The sequence below is a fragment of the Lepisma saccharinum genome, chromosome 2 (genome assembly GCF_977018435.1).
Source record: "Lepisma saccharinum chromosome 2, izLepSacc3.1, whole genome shotgun sequence".
NCBI lineage: Eukaryota > Metazoa > Arthropoda > Insecta > Zygentoma > Lepismatidae > Lepisma > Lepisma saccharinum.
The window spans coordinates 206782760-206802618 of record NC_139230.1 but is presented as its reverse complement, the minus strand read 5'-3'; the positions used below and the strand labels follow the sequence as shown (position 1 = coordinate 206802618).

Below are 19859 nucleotides of genomic sequence, written 5' to 3'. Positions count from 1 at the left end.
CACGCTGACGGTGTACGACGCCTTCCATACGTGTGACAGAAGGTCGTAGAGATGAGGGGCGATTACTTTGAAGGAATGTAACACGTGCTCCTCTGCCAATACAGTCAAGTACCAATTACACCAGTGTTGCCATTACTTTTTATCCAACCCTTGTATATATAAAAGATGATGCCCACGATATTTTGAAGATGAAATTTGAAGTTGTTAGTCAGACTTCTGTTTGTGTGTTACTTGCATGCATGCATTTTTTCTATTATACCATACAGTAATTAACATACAGTGGGTTCCCATTTAACTGCCTCGGTTCAACCGGTTGTCAGTTTAACCAGCCGCTCAGCTGAGGAAGTGACTCATACAGCACCTGTTGTGACATGTTTGTCTCTAGCCTCCAGTTAAATTCTCTATTCAGTTGAGCAGTGGACATCATTTTGTGTGAACATTGTTATTGTTTTGTGCGAGCAGTGTACTGTACTGTATATGGTTATTTTTACTCAGTTACCATACAGTAATTTTCGATAGCAAAATGAGTGAAAAATGAAAACTCAATGTAGTGACGATGGAACAAATGCTCTAGAATGTTTAGGCAAAGGCAAACCAGTGAAACATATTGGTAATGAACTCCATGTAGGAAAGAGTACAGTGAGCGACTGGTGCTGGTATTCCATTACATGATTCAGTTTAACTGGCCATTTCGTTATTGTTCCAAGGGTTTGGTCCCATGGTGGCCTGTTAAGAGGATGCCTACTGAAAATAATATTATAATATAACCCATGGTGTAACACCCCATGGGGGCCAGTGCCTGTCCGCCAGAGATGATAGATCATCCAACCACCATGGTGCGGGACATATATAATAAATATATACAATAAATAACATTTTAAATTCATTTGATCCTTGTTTTGACTATGGCCAAGATCAAAAATGTTTTATGTACCTTCAATGCACGGGACTTTTTTACTGATAAAATGTGTGAATTATATAATAATGGCATAGGGGAAGCTATAACTCACTAATACTCCATGTGTGTTCTTTTCAGTGCCATATTGTACCTAAATGATGATTTTGAGGGTGGTGAGTTTATATTTGCAACAGATGTGACAGCTAAACATGTACAGGTAAGCACTTATGTTTAATTTTTTAATTACACAAATTTGTAATTATCTGATGGGCATATATTCTTGAAGAAAAATTCAAATTATATCTAGGGACAAGTATACTTCAATTTTGACAAACATTTGTCACACACGGGAGATGTACTAGTTGAAAATTTCAATTTGAGCTTGCATTCTTTGCTGAAATTTCTATGCATTTGTATGTATATATTCTGCTAGCCTCTTGAATAAATGCTTAACAGATGTGATAGATTCTTCAAATGTAATCTAGTAGAGATGATTAGAAATTCTGGTCCGTCACCCTTTTAATGAGTAAACCATAATGGAGGCCAGTGACGGCACCAGACAAAAGTGACTGGGGGGAGGTGGAAATAATATCACAGAAATGAAAATCTAAAAAAGGTTAGAGTTTTCTTATAATTCAAGAAATGTTCTGACCCTGGTGCACCTCTCACTCTATGACTCCAAAGTATGTTTGTGCTACACAATTACAGGCATCTATGGAGTTCTTGTAAATAAGTTCTTTGATTTTGATATATGCAAAGAGCAAACCTGCATCAAATGATTGATTGAGTTGGTGTTTTAAGTCCACTTTATGCACGGTAAGGCTAATCGGGACTAGACGTACAGTTTAAAGTGGGATCCGAACCACTATGTGCCTCCACTGGGTATCAAAACCGGGACCCCTTGATTACAAGGCGGTGACGCTACCACTGCATCTGTCATCAATGCAAATAGATTTGCCTCTTCCACTTCCTGGCTTATTTTGTTGAAAATAAGTGTGTACATTACGTAGATAAATTTGTTTTGAGTCAAATTGTGAGTATAATTTGAATTTTAAGGTTCAAGATCAATACAATTCCAAATAATATTGCCTCATTTTGAAATGAACTTCAAGAGTTCCAAGAAATTCCCTCTGTTAAGGCTTGCCTCAGAATCATCATCATAGTATGAAACCGCGATGCATCCACAACAACTGACATGTAATGTCTGTTTTCTTGAATCTCCTTTGAATTACTTTCACTAATTAGCGTTGCCACTAACAATGCACTGTTAGAATAATTTGCCCAAATTACAGATGGTGTTTTGTGGTCCTCAGAATGTTTGTGATGTTTTAAAACCATCCACATGTAACACTTTCCTCCAGTTCATAGAGCTGGTTAAAACGTAGGTTAATCGCGACAATTACAGGACATAAATGAATGAGAAATTGCCTATGCCCAGGTCGACGCTGGAATCTTGAACAAAAGTCTCACTAAAACAATTAATTTTTGTTAGTCAAGTTGGTATTGTAAGCAGGAAAAGTGATAACGTGCAGAATACACCACTTAGAAAAGGTGAAAATCGCCATACCCTTATAAATTAACTCTCTTATTATTTTATATTTTCTTAACGTCAGTTGGGGGGGGGGGTCAAAGTGTTTGACTGGGGGCCACCCCCTGCCCTCCCTCTGGCATCGTCACTGATGGAGGCCTCAGAATATTCGTTGACATTTCTGCACTAAACTCTCAATTGTGATTTCTTATTTAGGGTGTTGTAAAACCACAATGTGGAAGACTTGTTGCATTTTCTGCTGGTATCGAAAATCTCCATGGAGTTCGAGGAGTAAAGAAAGGCAGCCGTTGTGCGATTGGATTATGGTTTACACTTAATCCAAAGTACAAGGAGATAGAAAGAGTACTTGCTCAACAAGTTTTGGTTCAAGTGCGAAAAGATGGAAGCATTAGCGAGCAGTTAATGAAGGAGTTAAGGAAACATGTTGTATTTGATCCGCCTGGAATAACAAAAGGTAAAACAGAGAAGAAAGTAGATTTATCTTCCAAAAAATCAGTTCCTTCAAACAGTGAGCAGCTTTCTGATGGTATTGAATAAGAAGTATATCGTGGGATAAAACATTGATTTATTTAAATGTCGACAAGTTGAAAAATATTATTTTGTGTGTGGGTGTCTTGAAAAATAAGTGTCGTGTACATGTGAAAATCATTGGATGAATGTTTTTGAAAATCGATTGCAACTATCTAAATGTCTATTCTTACCTCAAACTGTCTCTGCTGGCAGTATTTACATTATACCTCAGTTCATTTATTTTTAATACTATGGATAGGATGTTTGTATGTGTGAAAATAATATCTCAGCTGCTTGGTCCCCAAAAAGGGAGGCATAAAATGTAGTTCATTTTGTAAACAAGATATCTGATTTTGGCATGGCATATTATTTTTATATTTTTTCATCCACTTGTTAACAACTTTTAATTAGCCTTAATGTTCTCTACTTTAATATTGAATGTGCCCATGACCAACATGGCAGATGAAGGGTGTGAGATGTCTAGGCTAACACCAAACAGTCACTTGTCTCCTGATGTCATTTAAAATCAAGTATGACCCCCGAGACCTCTATGATAACAATAAATCCCCAGTGAACATAGCTTTAAAAAAAACTCCCATTAGAGATCATTTATCTCCCACTGAGAACAAATTCACTGTAAATGAGTTGAATTTTGAGAATGCAAAAGGAAGTAAGGTTTATTTATGATAGCCATGAAAGCATTCATTCTAAACCATGGGGTATCTACAAGGGGGAGACAACTGAAAACATTAAAAGTCCAATAAAAATTGTAGGACAGACTGTATACAGCTCAAATTTACATGAGGTATCAACTGTAAGAGCCATGGTAGCTCAGTTGTTAGGGCATCTGACTACCATGGAAGAGATCCAATTTTTTTCACCTGTTCAAGTTGCTCCGGTGCCCACCCAGCATCCTATAAAGTGGGTACCTGGAGGAAACTCTGTGACAGCCAGGGATCACAGATGATCACATTGCCCCCACCTTTGGCCGTGATCAAGATAGTGTGGGACCCTAACTCCACACCCCCCTATATGCCTTCATGGCATGGTGCAAAGCACAGGGGAGCACTTTACTTTTACTATCAACTGTTATTTACAAAACGACCTCAAGGCTGCAACACTAATCAAGTGAGCTTGAAAATTCCATTTTTGTCATTTCAAAGATGTCGCCTCCTCTACACACTTGCACCAGTGAAGAGGAGTGGTTTCGTGCCTTTTCAAATGAAAATTCAATATCTGTGTGCATGCTTAGCACACCAGCAAGCTTAATAATGGAGGAGAAAGTTCGACAATGGCCTCAGTTCGCAGGCAGATGGTGGAAAGAACTTTACAGTGGCTCATAAGTGACTGCACATGGACCCAAGAGACTTATTCTTCTTACGGCATACAGGCACTAACTCAAAGTTGAAAATATGTGTAGATCACCAATAGGTCTGTGCTAAAATGCAGCAAACTTGCAACCCTACATACAGAAATGTACTAGATAAGAAACAGAAACATTTGACTCTCCCTTGTATATTATGTGTGCTGATGAGGCTCAGAAACCAGGTAATAAGAAGAGAGTTAGAGGCATTTCTGTTCAGTTAACTTCTACAAAGTTCCTTTTAATGTTATTAAATTAAGTGCCTTAACATTGATAAATTAAACAAAGTGCCAACCTTAGTGTGAATTTCGTATTCATAAATATGATACTGAGCAACATTATTGAAACAATGTTTATATACCAATATTTTTCCTTTGATTCAAAATGCTTGCACCACTGTTGAATCCCCCCTTTTTGTACAATAGTCCAATGCATTTAATATTGTATTAGCATTCCAGACATGTCATGAGTTTCTGTCTTAACAGTTTCTATGTGCAACTTACTATAATAGATCCAGAAAGTAGGCTTAATTTTCATACTGAATGTTGATTTTGGCTTTAACAGCAATGGCCAGTCACTAACTGCAAGAAAACTTTGAATAAAGAAACATTAATGGGAAATTCCATATTACGGATGTACTATTTTCAAACTTTAACATTATATATTCTTTGAACAAATCATGTGAAAATTTTCATTTTACTTTACAAGTATTTTACTTAATTATAATTTGGAGATTTAGGTTGCAATTATTATTTCTACATTCATAAGAATTATAGCATTATGGATGTAATTCAGAAAACATAATGAATGAATGAATGAGTTAAAATTTTTGGGGTGTGACAACACATATGTTAGTAAACATACCTTCACTTAGTAAATGCAATGATTCTGTGACATGAACAGGTAAATAAGAAAATTTTTGATGTGCAAACAATGATAAAAGTTCAAGTTTTTATAAATTGGAAGGTAAAATTAATAAGTTGTTCCTATTTCCTAATTACAGAATAATACATTGTCTTGCTGACATCATCACAACAGTAAGAAAAATTTGTACAAATACATATCAGATAGAGTAGTACAAAATCATATTGTCAGTATATATATACTTTTATATACATCTGAGAATTGGCATTTTTATTTCACTTTTCATGGAATTGCCCTAATATAGTAAGAAAAATGCTTCCTTACTTGTCATTCTTACAAATAATGAATATTTTTATCAGAATCTTGTACAAGTATATATTTAAATGCATCTTTGTTTGAAATGCAGATGGTGTTTCTAAGACAAAACATAATCCTAGTGGTTTGTTGTAATTACTAGAGTTAACAACATGTGAAGTGCATATTTCATGTACACAAATGATAGTTACCAAAAACACCATAAGTGGCTAATTTGATGAACAAAGTTTACTATGTATATATGGCAGCAAATATCTAAATGAGGTTGTGTGACAGTGTTGTGTTTTTAGATGTAAGTAGCATTATTTATAATAGAGTAATGTGTACAGCAGTACAAAACAATGTCATTGTTAACCATGAAGTGTAAAAGGAATATCTTTAAAGCACTAATGTAAAAATTACATTTTCTTTCGATGATTATTTAATGCCAGCTTCTACTTTTGATCCTGAGTATGCCATGTCTAATATTTTATCTATTGCTCAGCTTTCATTCTTTAGACATCTGAGTAAAATTGAGGAATTTCTCCACAATATTTGTAAATATTATTTTCAAATGATGTAACCAAATTTCAGTATCGATTCATTAATACCAATTGGTGTATTACTTTCAAGGCAAACAGCCTTCCACCAACTTGAAACTTCAATAGTACAGTGTGTTGTTCCCCATCTCTGGAGACAATTTTTCAGTATTCACATGCAGTGGAATATCTGTCTACTACCGACCAAGCTGTACTTGCTGCACTACAACTCCAGGGGTTCCGGGTTCAAACACCAGCCTGGGAATGGATGTTCTTTGTGAGTGTCCTTTCATCAATTTCATCACTCAACCTCATTGTCGCAATTAGCCAAAAGTGGTAAAAAAAAGAAATGCTAAATAGCAAATCAATTCAAATAGCCATTCATTGTAGCAATTGCTCTGAACCTTGGTTGCCACTGTAGAATGCTTTTCAGATGTACAAGTATCTCCACTCTCACATGCTTTCCATCATCTACCTAATCAAGAGGTCCCAGGTTCGATACCCAATGGAGGCACATAGTGGTTTGGATCCCACTTTAAACTGTTGATCCAGTCCCAATTAGCCTTTTAGTGCATAAAGTAGACTTTAAGCAAAAACTCGAACTCCAACGCCTGCCTATAGTGTGAAGATGTCCATTTCCAATGCCTCAGGACACAAAAAGAACAACAACATAAAACCATGTAATATTCATCAGGTGACTTCTGCTGGAATGTCACCATTTCCTGTTTCACTGCCTCTGAAAATCTGATTGTCAAGCCAGATGTGTGGTTTCATGCCTCCTCCTGATGCACCAAAACTTTTGCTACTATATTATAGAGATTCAGGATCATCTTGCTTTAAAATGAAGTCGGGGGCTGTGATTAATAATACACAAAATTGACTTTTGTCTTTGTAACAACTTAGCAACTAGTTATTATTCCGTTATAGCTCTATCTTATGATAATCATGAAACCCTTGCAAAAAACTCTTCCTGCATCCTGAGTAGTATTTTTGAAAAATATTTTTAATTTTTGTGATGGTAGCAATCGGGCCAGATTTGTTGCAGTCATTTAGGTTAGTATATGCTTCATCTAATAATAATAATTATAACCCTTGGTGCAACAGCTCTTGAAAACCAGGCCCTTACCTACTGACTGCTGGTCTCACTCTGACAAGCCTCAGCAGAGGTGGGAGATATCCAGCCAGTTATGGGGGTTACGCTCCTCATTCGTAGCTCCCCAATTTTCTCATGATGGTGGGTGGCCATCGCTCTCGTACACTGGTCAAAATCTCAGGAGAAAAGTTGTTATGCTTCCCCCCAGGAGACTCGAACCTGTGCATTCAGATGACAGGGTCACCTAAAGCCAGCAACATGTTTCCATCATTATCTCCCATGCTTGGTGACATTTGAGATGTCTTCAGTTCCAAGTTCACATCCCAGTGATGATTGTGGAACTTTATTGGAATGCCCAGCTTACACTTGTACAGGAAGATTTTCTGTGTGGTTTTATCACTGCCAGAGACAAATGCTTTGACTTGTCTCACTATATCTGGAGTATGACTGGTAGCAGTCCATGGGTTAGCTAATTTCTAAAATGTTGAAATCAACCCCATTTAACACAGGTCTGGTTTGTCTCATAGATACGCTGATAATACGCTTCTACTTTAGCAGCAGAGTAGCTATACCTGGCTATTGTAAAGGAACTTTTAGACCTCCAAAAACCCCTGACACCATTAGAGATAGAGACATGTTAGTGCTATTTTGTATTCATCACAATGAGTTCTTTATTCACGAGACCCACTCACAATGAGGCATGCCGTGTTTCTGAATTTGTTTCTAGACATTGGAAACAATCCTCTGTACATGACTCGGCAGGCAACATTCATATAATTTTCTGTACTATAAGTAAATTCCTGATAGTTACACATCAACTGCTGTATACATTACATTTGCAAGCAACGGGTTTCCTTTCTTCTAAGTCCTGGTAAAGTTTTTATATTGTGTTGAACGCTTTTTTCTTTTGCAAGCACACATTTTAATGTTTTTTTTACATATCTACTTTTTTTCATTTTGTAAGTACTTCATATGGCTGTGCCAACATGTAAATTTGGACACATTTTATTAGAGTTGAACAAGTTTTCTATATATATTTAAGTATTATTCTCTAAAGTGCTATATTACTAACACCAAATAAGAAATACTGTGGTAAATCTCTGTGAATTCTAATGTCTTCAATTTTGTAATAAGGGTGTACAGATATATTTCATTTAAATGCCAGATGAACAGCAACAGTTGAAGCATGCAAGTTAAAGTATTAATTGCAAATTATATGTTCCTTCTTGCATTTAAGTTACAGTAGACTTCATACTTTCCTTATTGGTCAAATCATTATGGTATTAGTATTGTAGTAAATTCACTGCTCTTCAAAGTTGTATAAAAATAGCAGGTGTAATAGTTTCTTTGTAATACATTTGGATCAAAATTTGGTGTAACATGCAAATGTATATATTTGAGGCAAATATTTAAGTGGAATGTGCTTCCACAATAATTACACCAAGTGCTCCACCCACATAATTTCCAAGACATGGCCCAGTACCATTGCCAATTGATTGATTGATTTTATACCACTTTTGGCTAATCATGAAGATGAGAATGAGTGATGATATGATGAAGGGACACTCACAATGAACACTATGCCCAGCCTGGGATTCGAACCTGGGGCCCCTGGCATCGTAATGTGTTGTGCCACGGAGGCCATCCCATAGCCAATTGACTGGCCACTGTAAGATGGGAAAGCATTGACTATATGCTACATAACAAAAATCGCCTGGTAGACCTGCCATAAACTGCCCATTCACAAGGCGATAATGACACAACTGAGTCAATTGTTGTGATGAATTGTGTCAATTATCTCCTTGCCAGTGGCCAAATGCAATTGAATTGCCTGCAAAAGTGGAATCATTGAATATTTTGATTGACGACTTGGTCTATGAATTGAGAAATTTGCAACCAGAACATTTGATTCCCACTTTGAGAAATTTGGAATTGGAACATTTGATTCCCACTTATTTTGCCAAAACAAATTCCCTGACTTTTCCAGTTATTTTCAGATAACTTTCCTGACTATTTCATAAAGCTTTAACATTAAATCCTTAACTTTGCATGCCAATCAGATCAGTCAATATTTTTCATTATTGTTGAAGATAAATTAAGAAGAAAAAACTTTAAAATATTTTCCTACAAAATACTATATACATTCCAGAAGCTTCCTTGAGAAAAATCTGAAAAGGTGTTTTTTTTTTTTGTTTTTTTTTTTTTGTCTCGAATCCTGGCAAGCACAAAAACCACCAGTTCTGGACTTTCACAGGGTTCTTAATTTTTTTTTGCAAAATTCCCCTATGTTTCTAGGATTTCTAAATCAGGGGGAACCCTGAAGAATGTACACATATTGGTTTGTCTCCACCACTTGAATATCACCTAGTGAATGCTAGTTAACACTGAATCTTCAATATTCTAATATCTGAAAAATTAGATCCATTTCGAATAGCTCAAAGTGTTTGTGCCGATTGTGTTTGCTTTGTCGTCTACATATTTGTAATAAAACATGTCAGCATAACACGCTATTGAAGTTTCAATTTCAATTTCAATTTCAATTTTCCTTTATTAAAGGGCGAGGTTCAGCCTGCGGCTGTTCTACCACCTAACCCCGATGGATATATATACATACTAAATACATTCTACCTACTAAATGTTTGTACAATAACAAACAAAGAAGAAAGAGAGAAACATAAAGAAGACACAAAAAGAACAAATACAAAATTGAGAACAAAGGCTCGTCTACACACTAAAAATAATAATAATAATAATAATAATAAAAAGATTGAAAACAAATACACAAGGATACACAAATTAATTGACACAATTGTGCTTGGTGTCATATGGTTAAGAATAATACAAATTAATATTAATGTTATGTGTAAAAAAAAACAAAAAAAAACATATAATTGTTCTTAATATGCGAGAAAGGACAAAATATTGTTAGGGGTAGGCAACATGTAAGGGGAAAAGTAAACAAGCAAAATGTAGATGAAAATACTTGTTATTAGGAAGTTGGATCAGAAATGCGAGCTATTATTCGTGAGTGCTGGAACACAGATATTGTTCATTTAACAATAGAGTTTTTAGTTTGTCTTTGAAGTTGTTGCGATTAGTGAGGGACGTCATGGAAGGAGGAAGTTCATTCCACGCTCTTGCAGCTGAATACGTAAATGATGATTCGAAAAGCACTAGTGTGTGCTTTGGAAGTTCAAGTTTCGATTTTCCCCTTGTTTTGTAATCATGTATTTCCCTTCTGAATTTTAATTTCTGGAATAGGTTTCTAGGTGTTTTGGTTTGTAGAAGATTATGAATAAAACAACACAGATGCAATTTTCGGCGTCTGGTCATGTTCAACATTTTGTTTGCGTTTAGGGTTGGGAGGATATGATCGTATTTTCTTATATGGTACACGAAACGGAAACATGAATTTTGGACTTTCTGGATTTTGGTTTTGTTTCGAACGGATAGATTTGGTCCGAAAATTACGTCGCAGTAGTCCAGTAAAGGAAAGATAAGTGATTGGATTAGTTTCATTTTAATCTCTGTTTTTAGGCATTCTTTAAAGCTGTACAGCGATCTTAGCATGGAGTAAGCTTTTTTAATTTGTTCTTGTACATGAATATCCCAGTTAAGGTGTTCATCGAAAATTACGCCTAGGTTTTTCACATTTGTTGAATAAGGGATTATAGATGTGTCTAGTTTGATGCATATCTCGTTAGGATTTATCAGAGAGATACTATTTCGGGAACCAATAAGAGAGAAAGTTGATTTTTGTGGGTTTATTTTTAGACCGTTACTTTTACACCAGGTATTTATGTTGGATAAATCATCATTTAGCAAAGCTAAGGCTGCATCTGGCGATTTCGGTGGAAAAGGAATTTGTAGTTGAGTGTCATCTGCGTAAAAATGAACTTTACTGTGATTGATTACGGTAGGTAAGTCGGCTGTAAAAATGGTATAGAGGAGAGGGGCTAGAATGGATCCCTGTGGGACACCAGTTTCCAATGGCAGGGTGCGAGAGAGAGGAGGCGTGGCAGTGTTTATGAATACTCTCTGTTGTCTGTTGTTCAGATACGATCTAAACCATCGAAGAGCGGTAGGTGAAAAATTGTAGTATTTTAACTTGCTCAAGAGCAGGTCATGATGGACACTGTCAAAGGCTTTAGTGAGATCCAGTAATACTAACGCTACTGCCATTCTCTTGTCGATTGATCGTAATAAATCGTCGGTTACTTTAAGTAAAGCCGTTGCCGTGCTGTGTGAGGGACGGAAACCGGATTGACATTTCGGAAGCAGATCTAGGTCATTGACGTGTTTGCGAGTTTGCTTGTTAACAATTTTTTCAGTGATTTTGGAAAATATAGGTAAGAGACTTATTGGTCGAAGGTCATTCAGGGACGTTATTACTTTTTTCTTTGGTATCGGAACAACACGTGCTGTCTTCCAGCTGGTCGGGTATTGTCCAGTCCGGAATGAGAAATTTACGATGTGCGTCAGAGGACGTAAGATGTGCGGTAATAACAGTTTAATCATTTTTATAGATATTCCATCATTACCAGATGCATTGGATGATATTTCGTTTATCGCTTTCATTGTTTCGGCTTCGTTTATTTCTTGCAGGTGGAAAGTTTGAGCGCTTTCGTTAAAAGTGTTACCATCAAAGAACTCTCGAGTTTTGTTAACGGCATCTTCTGAGACATTCGCTTTGCTGCATACGCTAGAAAAATGCCGGTTAATTGAATCTACGTTTCTCAGGTCGGAAGGTATCTCGTTGTTCATATTTTTACTATATACTCCCCACGTTTTTATTTTTTTCCACAACTCTTTGCTGTTATTGTTGCAGCGGAGGTGATGATTAAAATATGCTTTCTTTTCTTGCCGTTGGACCGAGGTGGTGAAGTTTCTCAGTTCTTTGTAATAGTCCCAGTTTGCCTGGGATTTTGTGCGCTTATATTTTATTAGGGCATTGTCACGGAGTTTCATGAGCAGTTTTGTATTTTCGGATATCCACGGAGAGTTTTTTGATTTTATTAATTTAGTTTCAAGGGGCGCATGCTTGTCGAAAAGATTAATTACGTTTTGAGTAACGAAGTGTACTTTATCATCGATGTTGTCGAAGCTATCAATTTGCATCCATTCAATTGTTGCAGCATCCCTATCGAATATCTCTTTGTCGAGGGTAGAGAAGTTTCGAGATTTGATAAACTGTTTAATTAATTTTGGTTTTTCGATGGCAAGTGTCGCGTTTACTAGACAGTGGTCGGACGTTCCGACGGGAGCGGTTACGTTAAATGAGCGTACAAGATCCGGGTCATCCGTTATTACCACATCGAGGAGTGATTGGGTGGTTGCCGTTATTCTGGTTGGTCGGTTAATGATCTGAACCATGCCGAAAGAGTCGATTATTGATTGTAAATATACTGTTTCTGGTTTATGGGGAGAAAGGAAATCTGCGTTTACGTCACCTAAAATAAGTAATTTGTGAACGAGTGGAAAAACTTCCGAGATCGTGGTTTCTAGGCGCGATAATTTTGTATACGATATATTAGGGGCTTTGTACACACCAATTATTCCCAGAGTTAGATGCTGGAGCTTCACAGTTACGCTAATCATTTCGACTTCGTCGTCAATTTCGTTGTAAGAGGGAACGATCTTGACATTTAGGTCTTTACGGTAATACAAGATTAGGCCACCCCCACCCTTTGTTGTTCTATCCTTTTTTATTGCTGCGTAACCCGGTATGGAGAAGGTCGAGGCGAGGGCTTCGCGGAAAGACCAGCTCTCGGTGACCAGGAAGATATCGAAAGCCGACTCGAGCACCGTGGTCGCCAACTCCTCTAATTTTGGTGACGACAAGGACCTGACGTTCGCTTGAGCGAGGGTCAGGAAGGGTGGCCTTGGGGGGCGATGACCGGGAGGGAGGAAACCGTTAGTTGCAGGGTTTTCATGCGGTGGAGTCGACATCAGGGAGAAAACAAAGACAGGGGTACCATTTGTTGCGAGCTTGAGGGAAATCGAACCTTCCCTTCCATAACGTCATAGCGTATTTTTAGCATTATTTCAAATATGAATGTAGGTGCAAATTGGGAGAAGAAAGACATAAGGAAATTCGGGTACTTACATGTTGCCTTCTTGTGAAGTCTTGAATGTTCGTGATTCACAGGTATATTTGACGCTAAAACATCACTTAAAGAAAACTGTATGAAATAATTCCCAGTAGCGCACACCGAAACACTTGCGGAACACTTGAGCACACGCAGAGAAACATAAACATTCGCGTAAAGGGATATGGTTGACACACAAGAGACACACAATGGACATAATAGGGAAACGATTTCAAACACACGTTCATAATACATATAACTAAGAAATAAAATGAGGATGTTCATCACGGATATACACTTTGATTATACACTTAAGTTTGTGGGAGAAAAAAAACAAAAAAACTAGTAATAATAATAATAAAAAAATATATAGAATGATAAAAATAAAAGAAATATTAAAAGTATTTCAATGTAAACCGGTTACTAATGTTAAAGTGGCTAAGGAGTCCGAGTAGTCTTGTTTGTGGGTCTAGTCTTTTGAGGGGTAAGGCTCAGGGGCCAATCGGGATAGTTCCTTCATTCTTGTAATAGTGAGTTTCCGCCCGGTAGCGGTGCGCACCACGATCCTGCCGTCTTCCGTGTAGCACGCGCGGCGACCGAACTTCTCTTTCGCCGCCCGCAGCATCTCCTGTCGCACTGGAGTCAGCGACTCGGTGATGTAGATTCGGGACCCGGCTTCTTTTAGCTTTTTCTTCGCCGACCACACGGAGTGCCTGGTTTTGTAGGTTCCGAATTTAACAATAATGCAGCGTTTTCCTTCCTGCACGGCCTCTGCCATGCTACAGTTTGGTTTTCCCAAACGATGGCACCTCGCGATCTGGTCACTCTTGATGTCGACGTGCATCTTATTTCGGAATAAGTCCAGGACCTTCTCCTCCACGTTCTCCTGGACGTTCTCCTGCACTCCGTGAATAAGGAGACACTCGCGCCTTGAATACTGTTCCAAATCATCCAGCCTATCTTCTTGCGATTCTATCCTATCCAGTAAATAATGGAAGTCGTCCTTTTGCACTCTGAAACTTTCCTCCAACCGTGCCTCCAATTTACTCAGCTCGTCTTTGAGTTTCTTCGTTCCTTCGGAATCGTACGTAGCACTTGGGTCCCCGCTTCTTGACTGTGTTTCATTATCAATTTTTCGTTTGAAACTGTCCAACTCGCCACGCACCTGCTTTTCGAAGCTTTCCAGCCGGTTGCCGAGTTCCTTGGCCACAGCACGAGACATCTTGGGTTGGTACGCGTGAAGCACAGTGGTTATGGCTTGCGACGAGCGTCAGATAATTATTCCAATATTTTCTCTTAATTAACGTTGAAGTTGCACTTGCACACGTCAGTCCTGAACCTTGACACTACCTCTTCCTTGTGTGAAGATAAGAATCAGCCAGCAGCCCAATGTCCAGCAGAATTTTACAATCTTCTCCGGAGCCGATCAGCACGTCCTTAGCACACTTCCGCCATGTGCCATGTGCCTGGTTAAGGCATGTCAATGTGTTTGTCTCAACATCCATTTCATCTTCTTCATTGCAATTAGACCAAGAGGTATCTTCACAATTAGTCTAAACCCTACTAAAAATTCTGTCTACTGTTTTCAGTAGCTGAAATGTACTGCTAATGTTTTCTACTGTTTTTAGTAGCCCAACTGTTTGTACTGTTTTCAGTAGATGAACTGTACTGCTAATGTTTTCTACTGTTATTAGTATCCCAACTGTTTCTACTGTTTTCAGTAGATGAACTATGCTGCTAATGTTTTCTACTGTTTTTGGTAGTCCAACTGCTTCTCCTATCTTAAGTAGTTGAACTGTACTCTTAATGTTTTCAGTAATATATGTTATTGTACAACTAACATCTTTTATTGCGTTCAGTATATTGATGTATGAAAACAGTATTCTTGTCAGTAATGAAAATTTTCTTATCTATACATCTGAAAATGCTATGGAAAAATCGTATAAACAACTAAAATAAATGTATGGTAAAGCATGTGGAATTTGCTACTTAGGAATGCGTTCACACAAAAGTTAAATCAAATAAAGTGAACACGTTTTTAAGTGTGTAGCTTCATTGATTGATTGATTGATTTAATTATTAACATCCGTTCAACTTTACAAAAATTTGGAATTGTCACATCTATAAAATTACAGGCATAATATAAAATGCAATAGATAGCATGAGATAAAAGATATGATATAAATAAAATAGAATAAATGCATCCTCAATGTTATTTTCTTGAGACAAATTGGCTAAACATTTGTTTTCTATATTCAATGTTCACTTCATCTGCTATGACATTATGTACACACACATTGTGGTTAACGCACTTGTAGAAAATTAAAAAGCATTCTCTTTTTATACATAAATTGACATATTGTTCTTCCTATATTCACATGAAAACAGCAAAAGATTACTTTAAATGAAGACCTGACCCTCAATGCTTGAAAAACCAAAACAAGCAAACACTGTTGACTACGATGATCAAAATATGGCCCTTTTCTGCAATTGCATTACACAGATAACCATGGAAATTTCATGCTGAAAAAAAATCAACTGATATGATCATGTATTCAAACTACTAGCTGCTTTAAGGTTGAGTTATTTCTTAAGAACGAATTGTAGTAACTTATTCATTAAGAGATATCTGACTTCAGTAGTATTCATTAGAAAAACAGTAGAAATTCAGTTCATGTACTGTTTTTCCAATTCACTTCAAAATCACTGAAATTATGGTGTCACTGTCAAGAATTCATTTTTGTCTATTCTTGGAGTCAATAAATGATTTTATTGATAATATTATGCATTATTATTTACATTGTTGTTTTTTTTTGTACAGTAGCCTTACTGCACAGTACAGTAGTCCTACTGTAGAGCACAGTACAGTAGTCCTACTGTAGAGCACAGTAGCAGTACAGTAGATCTACAATAGGATTTCAGTACTTTTCACAGTACACAGTGGAAGACATTTGAAAACAGTAGAATTTGTCTACTGAAAACAGTAGAAATTTCCAGCAGGAAAATGGCAGAAGAGTTAAGTAAAAGAAAACAAATCAATCAGGTAGAAATGTGCCATATTATAAACAAAAGAGAAAGAAATATCACCACAAAACTATTACAAAAGTTAACTATATTTTCCTGAGTGCTCTAAGAATAATTCTAAGTAAATGTACTTTTTAATAATATAAGTGTGGTTTTCAAAACTAGAAGAGAGATTTTTTTAATACAGAGACAGACCCAAGATCAAACAAAACCTCTTGTGCTGTTATGCCAGAAAAATAAACTTTTTTTTTGTTTTAAATTCTGGAAGTGCATTCTGGTATGTTTGTCAAAATCAAGAAATTTTAGTTTTTGTGAAAAGGGGAAAAAATTAGTACTTTGAATACCCTATCACTTTAAAAAAAGGGGGACTGAACTTGTTTGCATGTTGCTGTTACAGTACATAAATAATACACAACAACTGTTACAGTTAAAAAATATGTTTCGAACAGTACTGTGCAGAAATTAGCTGTCATTTAATGTATTTCTTCCTACAGCTATTTTATGTTCTCAAGTGCAATTTTTTTACTTCTCTAGTCACTGTAGTACATTTTATACACAATTTTCAAAACATTGTGGTTTTCTCAGTAATGATTTTTTTTTAAAACTAATGAATTGTTGGGCCTTTTTTAAAACAATAATTATATTTTCTGTTGCCATGTAAACTTTATTGTAAATATGGAAGTGTTATGTTATTATTGTTTTTTATTCTTCCTGGTAGAGAATTACTTGTGTGCATTTTTGAAGCAATGCATTTGTTAATATGGTTTAAATTTGTCACAAGTGCCATAATTTTCATTGCACTGTGTGCTGACCAATTTTTGATTTCTCTCTCTGGGATTTCATTATACATATCTCCAGACCAATACCCTTAGAGGCTATGTGCATTAATATGCATACATTATTGAAGTTGCTATTTTTTTACTTTTTTAGGATTCTTTTTCAATATTTTACATAATTAATTTCATTCATGTGTGTTAGCTCTGGAGGCTTTTTATCATATATGTTGTTTGAGGCATCAAATATTTATGTTGTGAAAGGTGGTAGTGTGTTTCTAATGTTTGTTAAGCTATATTGTATTTAAAAAGTGTGATTTTTATAAACATAAGAGACTGTTATAATTTCTTGAAGTGTAATAAATTTGTGTTACTAATACTACTGGCATTTCTTTAATAGACTTACATTTTTACGGAGATTTCACCACAAGTTCACTGCACACATCTGAGTTGCAATTTTCTCTTCGAGTATGGATATAGCATTTGACATACATCCATGACTAACAGATTGTGACATAAGGGTCAAACAACTTCCTCACCCTTCACCTTCACCTTCTGACTTCAGCTGAAATGCCTTCATTGTTTGGTTTAGTTCTCTTAGCATAAATAATACTTATTTTGGTCAAGTTCCAAAAAAATGCAGATATATGCTAAGATACCCAAACCTAACAATGAAGGCATTCAGTACTTACATCAGAAAGTGAAGGGCAGGGAAGTTGTTTTGAGGTATGTGGAATAAATGAGACTTGTGACACAATATGCTATAGAAATAACAGCCTGATGCAAGTGACATGCAACATGTTGCTCACTTTCCATGAAGCTGTTTTTTTTCATTGTTTTGTTCATTTATTTGGCCACTGCCACCACCATCCTCGTTGGAACTTGCTGCACTGTTGTTAAGCTATATTGTATTTAAAGAATGTGATTTTTATAAGCATAGACTGTTACAATTTCTTTTAAGTGTAATAAATTTGTGTTACTAATACTACTAGAATTTCTTCATATAGACTTGTAACAGTGCAGCAAGTCCCAACGAGGTAGTGGCCACTAAAGTTAATAGAACAACAAAAACGCAGCTTCATGGAAAAATGGATTCTTACGATTTCTGTATCTATTTACTACTCTCTCATTTTCCAAAATATGAACATGTTGCTAGATGTAAAACCTCATTTAAGTCATAGTATTACTCTTTCCACAAAACTAGACCAGTCAAGGTCACGGGTTTCCCTTGCCTCCTCCACATCCCTGGCCCTCAAGGGTTGCCACACTTCTTCTAAGCTGCTCAGTCGACATTTTGGGTGTTGTACATATGCAGTTGAATTAGTCTTCGCTGGTGTATTGCGTAAAGATTGATGCCCACTGAGAAACATGACAACAGATGTGTTTATGGTGTCTCAGTGGGCCATAGCCTGCAGACTTCTGGCACGGAAATTGCAGCTTCGGTTCTGCACGTTTCCCTATAGTGGGCATTACATCATTAGATTTCGATAGAAGCAGAGAACAGGAGTTCTGTTGCTGCGTTTCTCTGTGTCACAGTGGGTGTTAAGCTTAAGGGTAATTTTGTTTTGTATTCTTTATGAATAACATTGAGGAGTAGTGTCGTACATGATACATTAACAGGTAGAAGTGGTGGTGTATGTGCCTGCTGAATGGACATTAAAAAACAAAGTAAGATAATCATTGGAAATGTTCACAAGTTTTTTCAGAAATCTTCACTATAACAAAGAAGCAAGGGAGAGCATCAACTTCGCTTGCACACCGCACCGTTAATTTTCTTCCACATCTCTTTTCAAAAATCCATGTTTAACCGAAAACACTATTATTTAACTATTGCAGTGCCACATTACTTTACAACTTATTAAATCCTTGTCGTCATATTGAGTGTAGAATGTTAGGTATTGAAATGACTCCACTATTTTTGCATGCAGCAGAGAAGCCATTGGTTACAAGTTGAAAATGAAGCTGCATTAGCTTTGATGTAGTAGCGGCAGTCTCTACAAAGATCAGCGGCTGCTATCTCTCTTTTGCTAGCATTGTTGTTAATTGTTTCCTCTTACATAATATAGTATGCCATTGCCCTTCCTTGAACAAGCCTTACAAAAGATGTGTTTATTGGCTGTGGTAACATCTTGCAAATATGAAACACTGCCTCGGTGGCACAGTTCAATAAGTAGTTGACTTTTGCTCTTGCCACTGAAGTTCACTGATTACAGTCTTGACCTTGTGTTCTTTGTGAATGTTCATCACAAAGAATAATGTCATGTAATCATAATTCATCCTCATCGTCGCGACTGACCAAAAGTGACATAAAAGCAATGCTAAATAACAAATACACAAAAATTAAGACAATTGCTGTAGTAGTTGTCACCAGTGATCAGAAAGCTATATTTGAAAAGTAGCTTCACTACAACTACAGCTACTCTTTCAAAAAGTAGCTCGCTACACTACCCCTGTTTGCTACTTGCTACTTTTGCACTACTTCTGCATAAAAAAACTTAAAACAACCAAATGGATATTTAAAAGAAACTCCTAGTATGATAGTTGTATTTTCTGGAAAATTATTCTGTTATTTATTATCATGATTCCCGTCATTCGATAATTTTGATAGCAGTGTTACTTCAGTTACTTATTTTTACTATAGTGTTTGAAAGTAACGTACCTATGTAAGTGGCATATCAATTCAAATTTGATACATGAGTATTGCAATTAGGGTGTTACATAAATTAATGATTATAAGTACAGTATACCCAACTAAAATTTGGTAGGATATCAACATATTTTTCTTGAGAATAAATATTTCATTTTTTAATAGACTGATATGAAGACAGTATTTTGAATGGAAAATACAGAGCATTCCCTGACA

At 36.4% G+C, this 19859-nt stretch overlaps 1 protein-coding gene across 1 annotated transcript in view; it reads left to right on the top strand.

The window, feature by feature from the left end:
- Nucleotides 1-9347, top strand: part of LOC145984284 (prolyl 3-hydroxylase 1-like) — a 91675-nt gene extending 82328 nt beyond the window's left edge. Inside the window, exons 11-12 of the mRNA XM_083117923.1 lie at nt 1037-1115; nt 2643-9347. Of these exons, the coding sequence (XP_082974049.1) occupies nt 1037-1115; nt 2643-2984 (421 nt within the window). The 3' untranslated portion in view covers nt 2985-9347. The remainder of the gene's footprint in view (nt 1-1036; nt 1116-2642) is intronic.
- The last annotated feature ends 10512 nt before the right edge of the window (nt 9348-19859 follow it).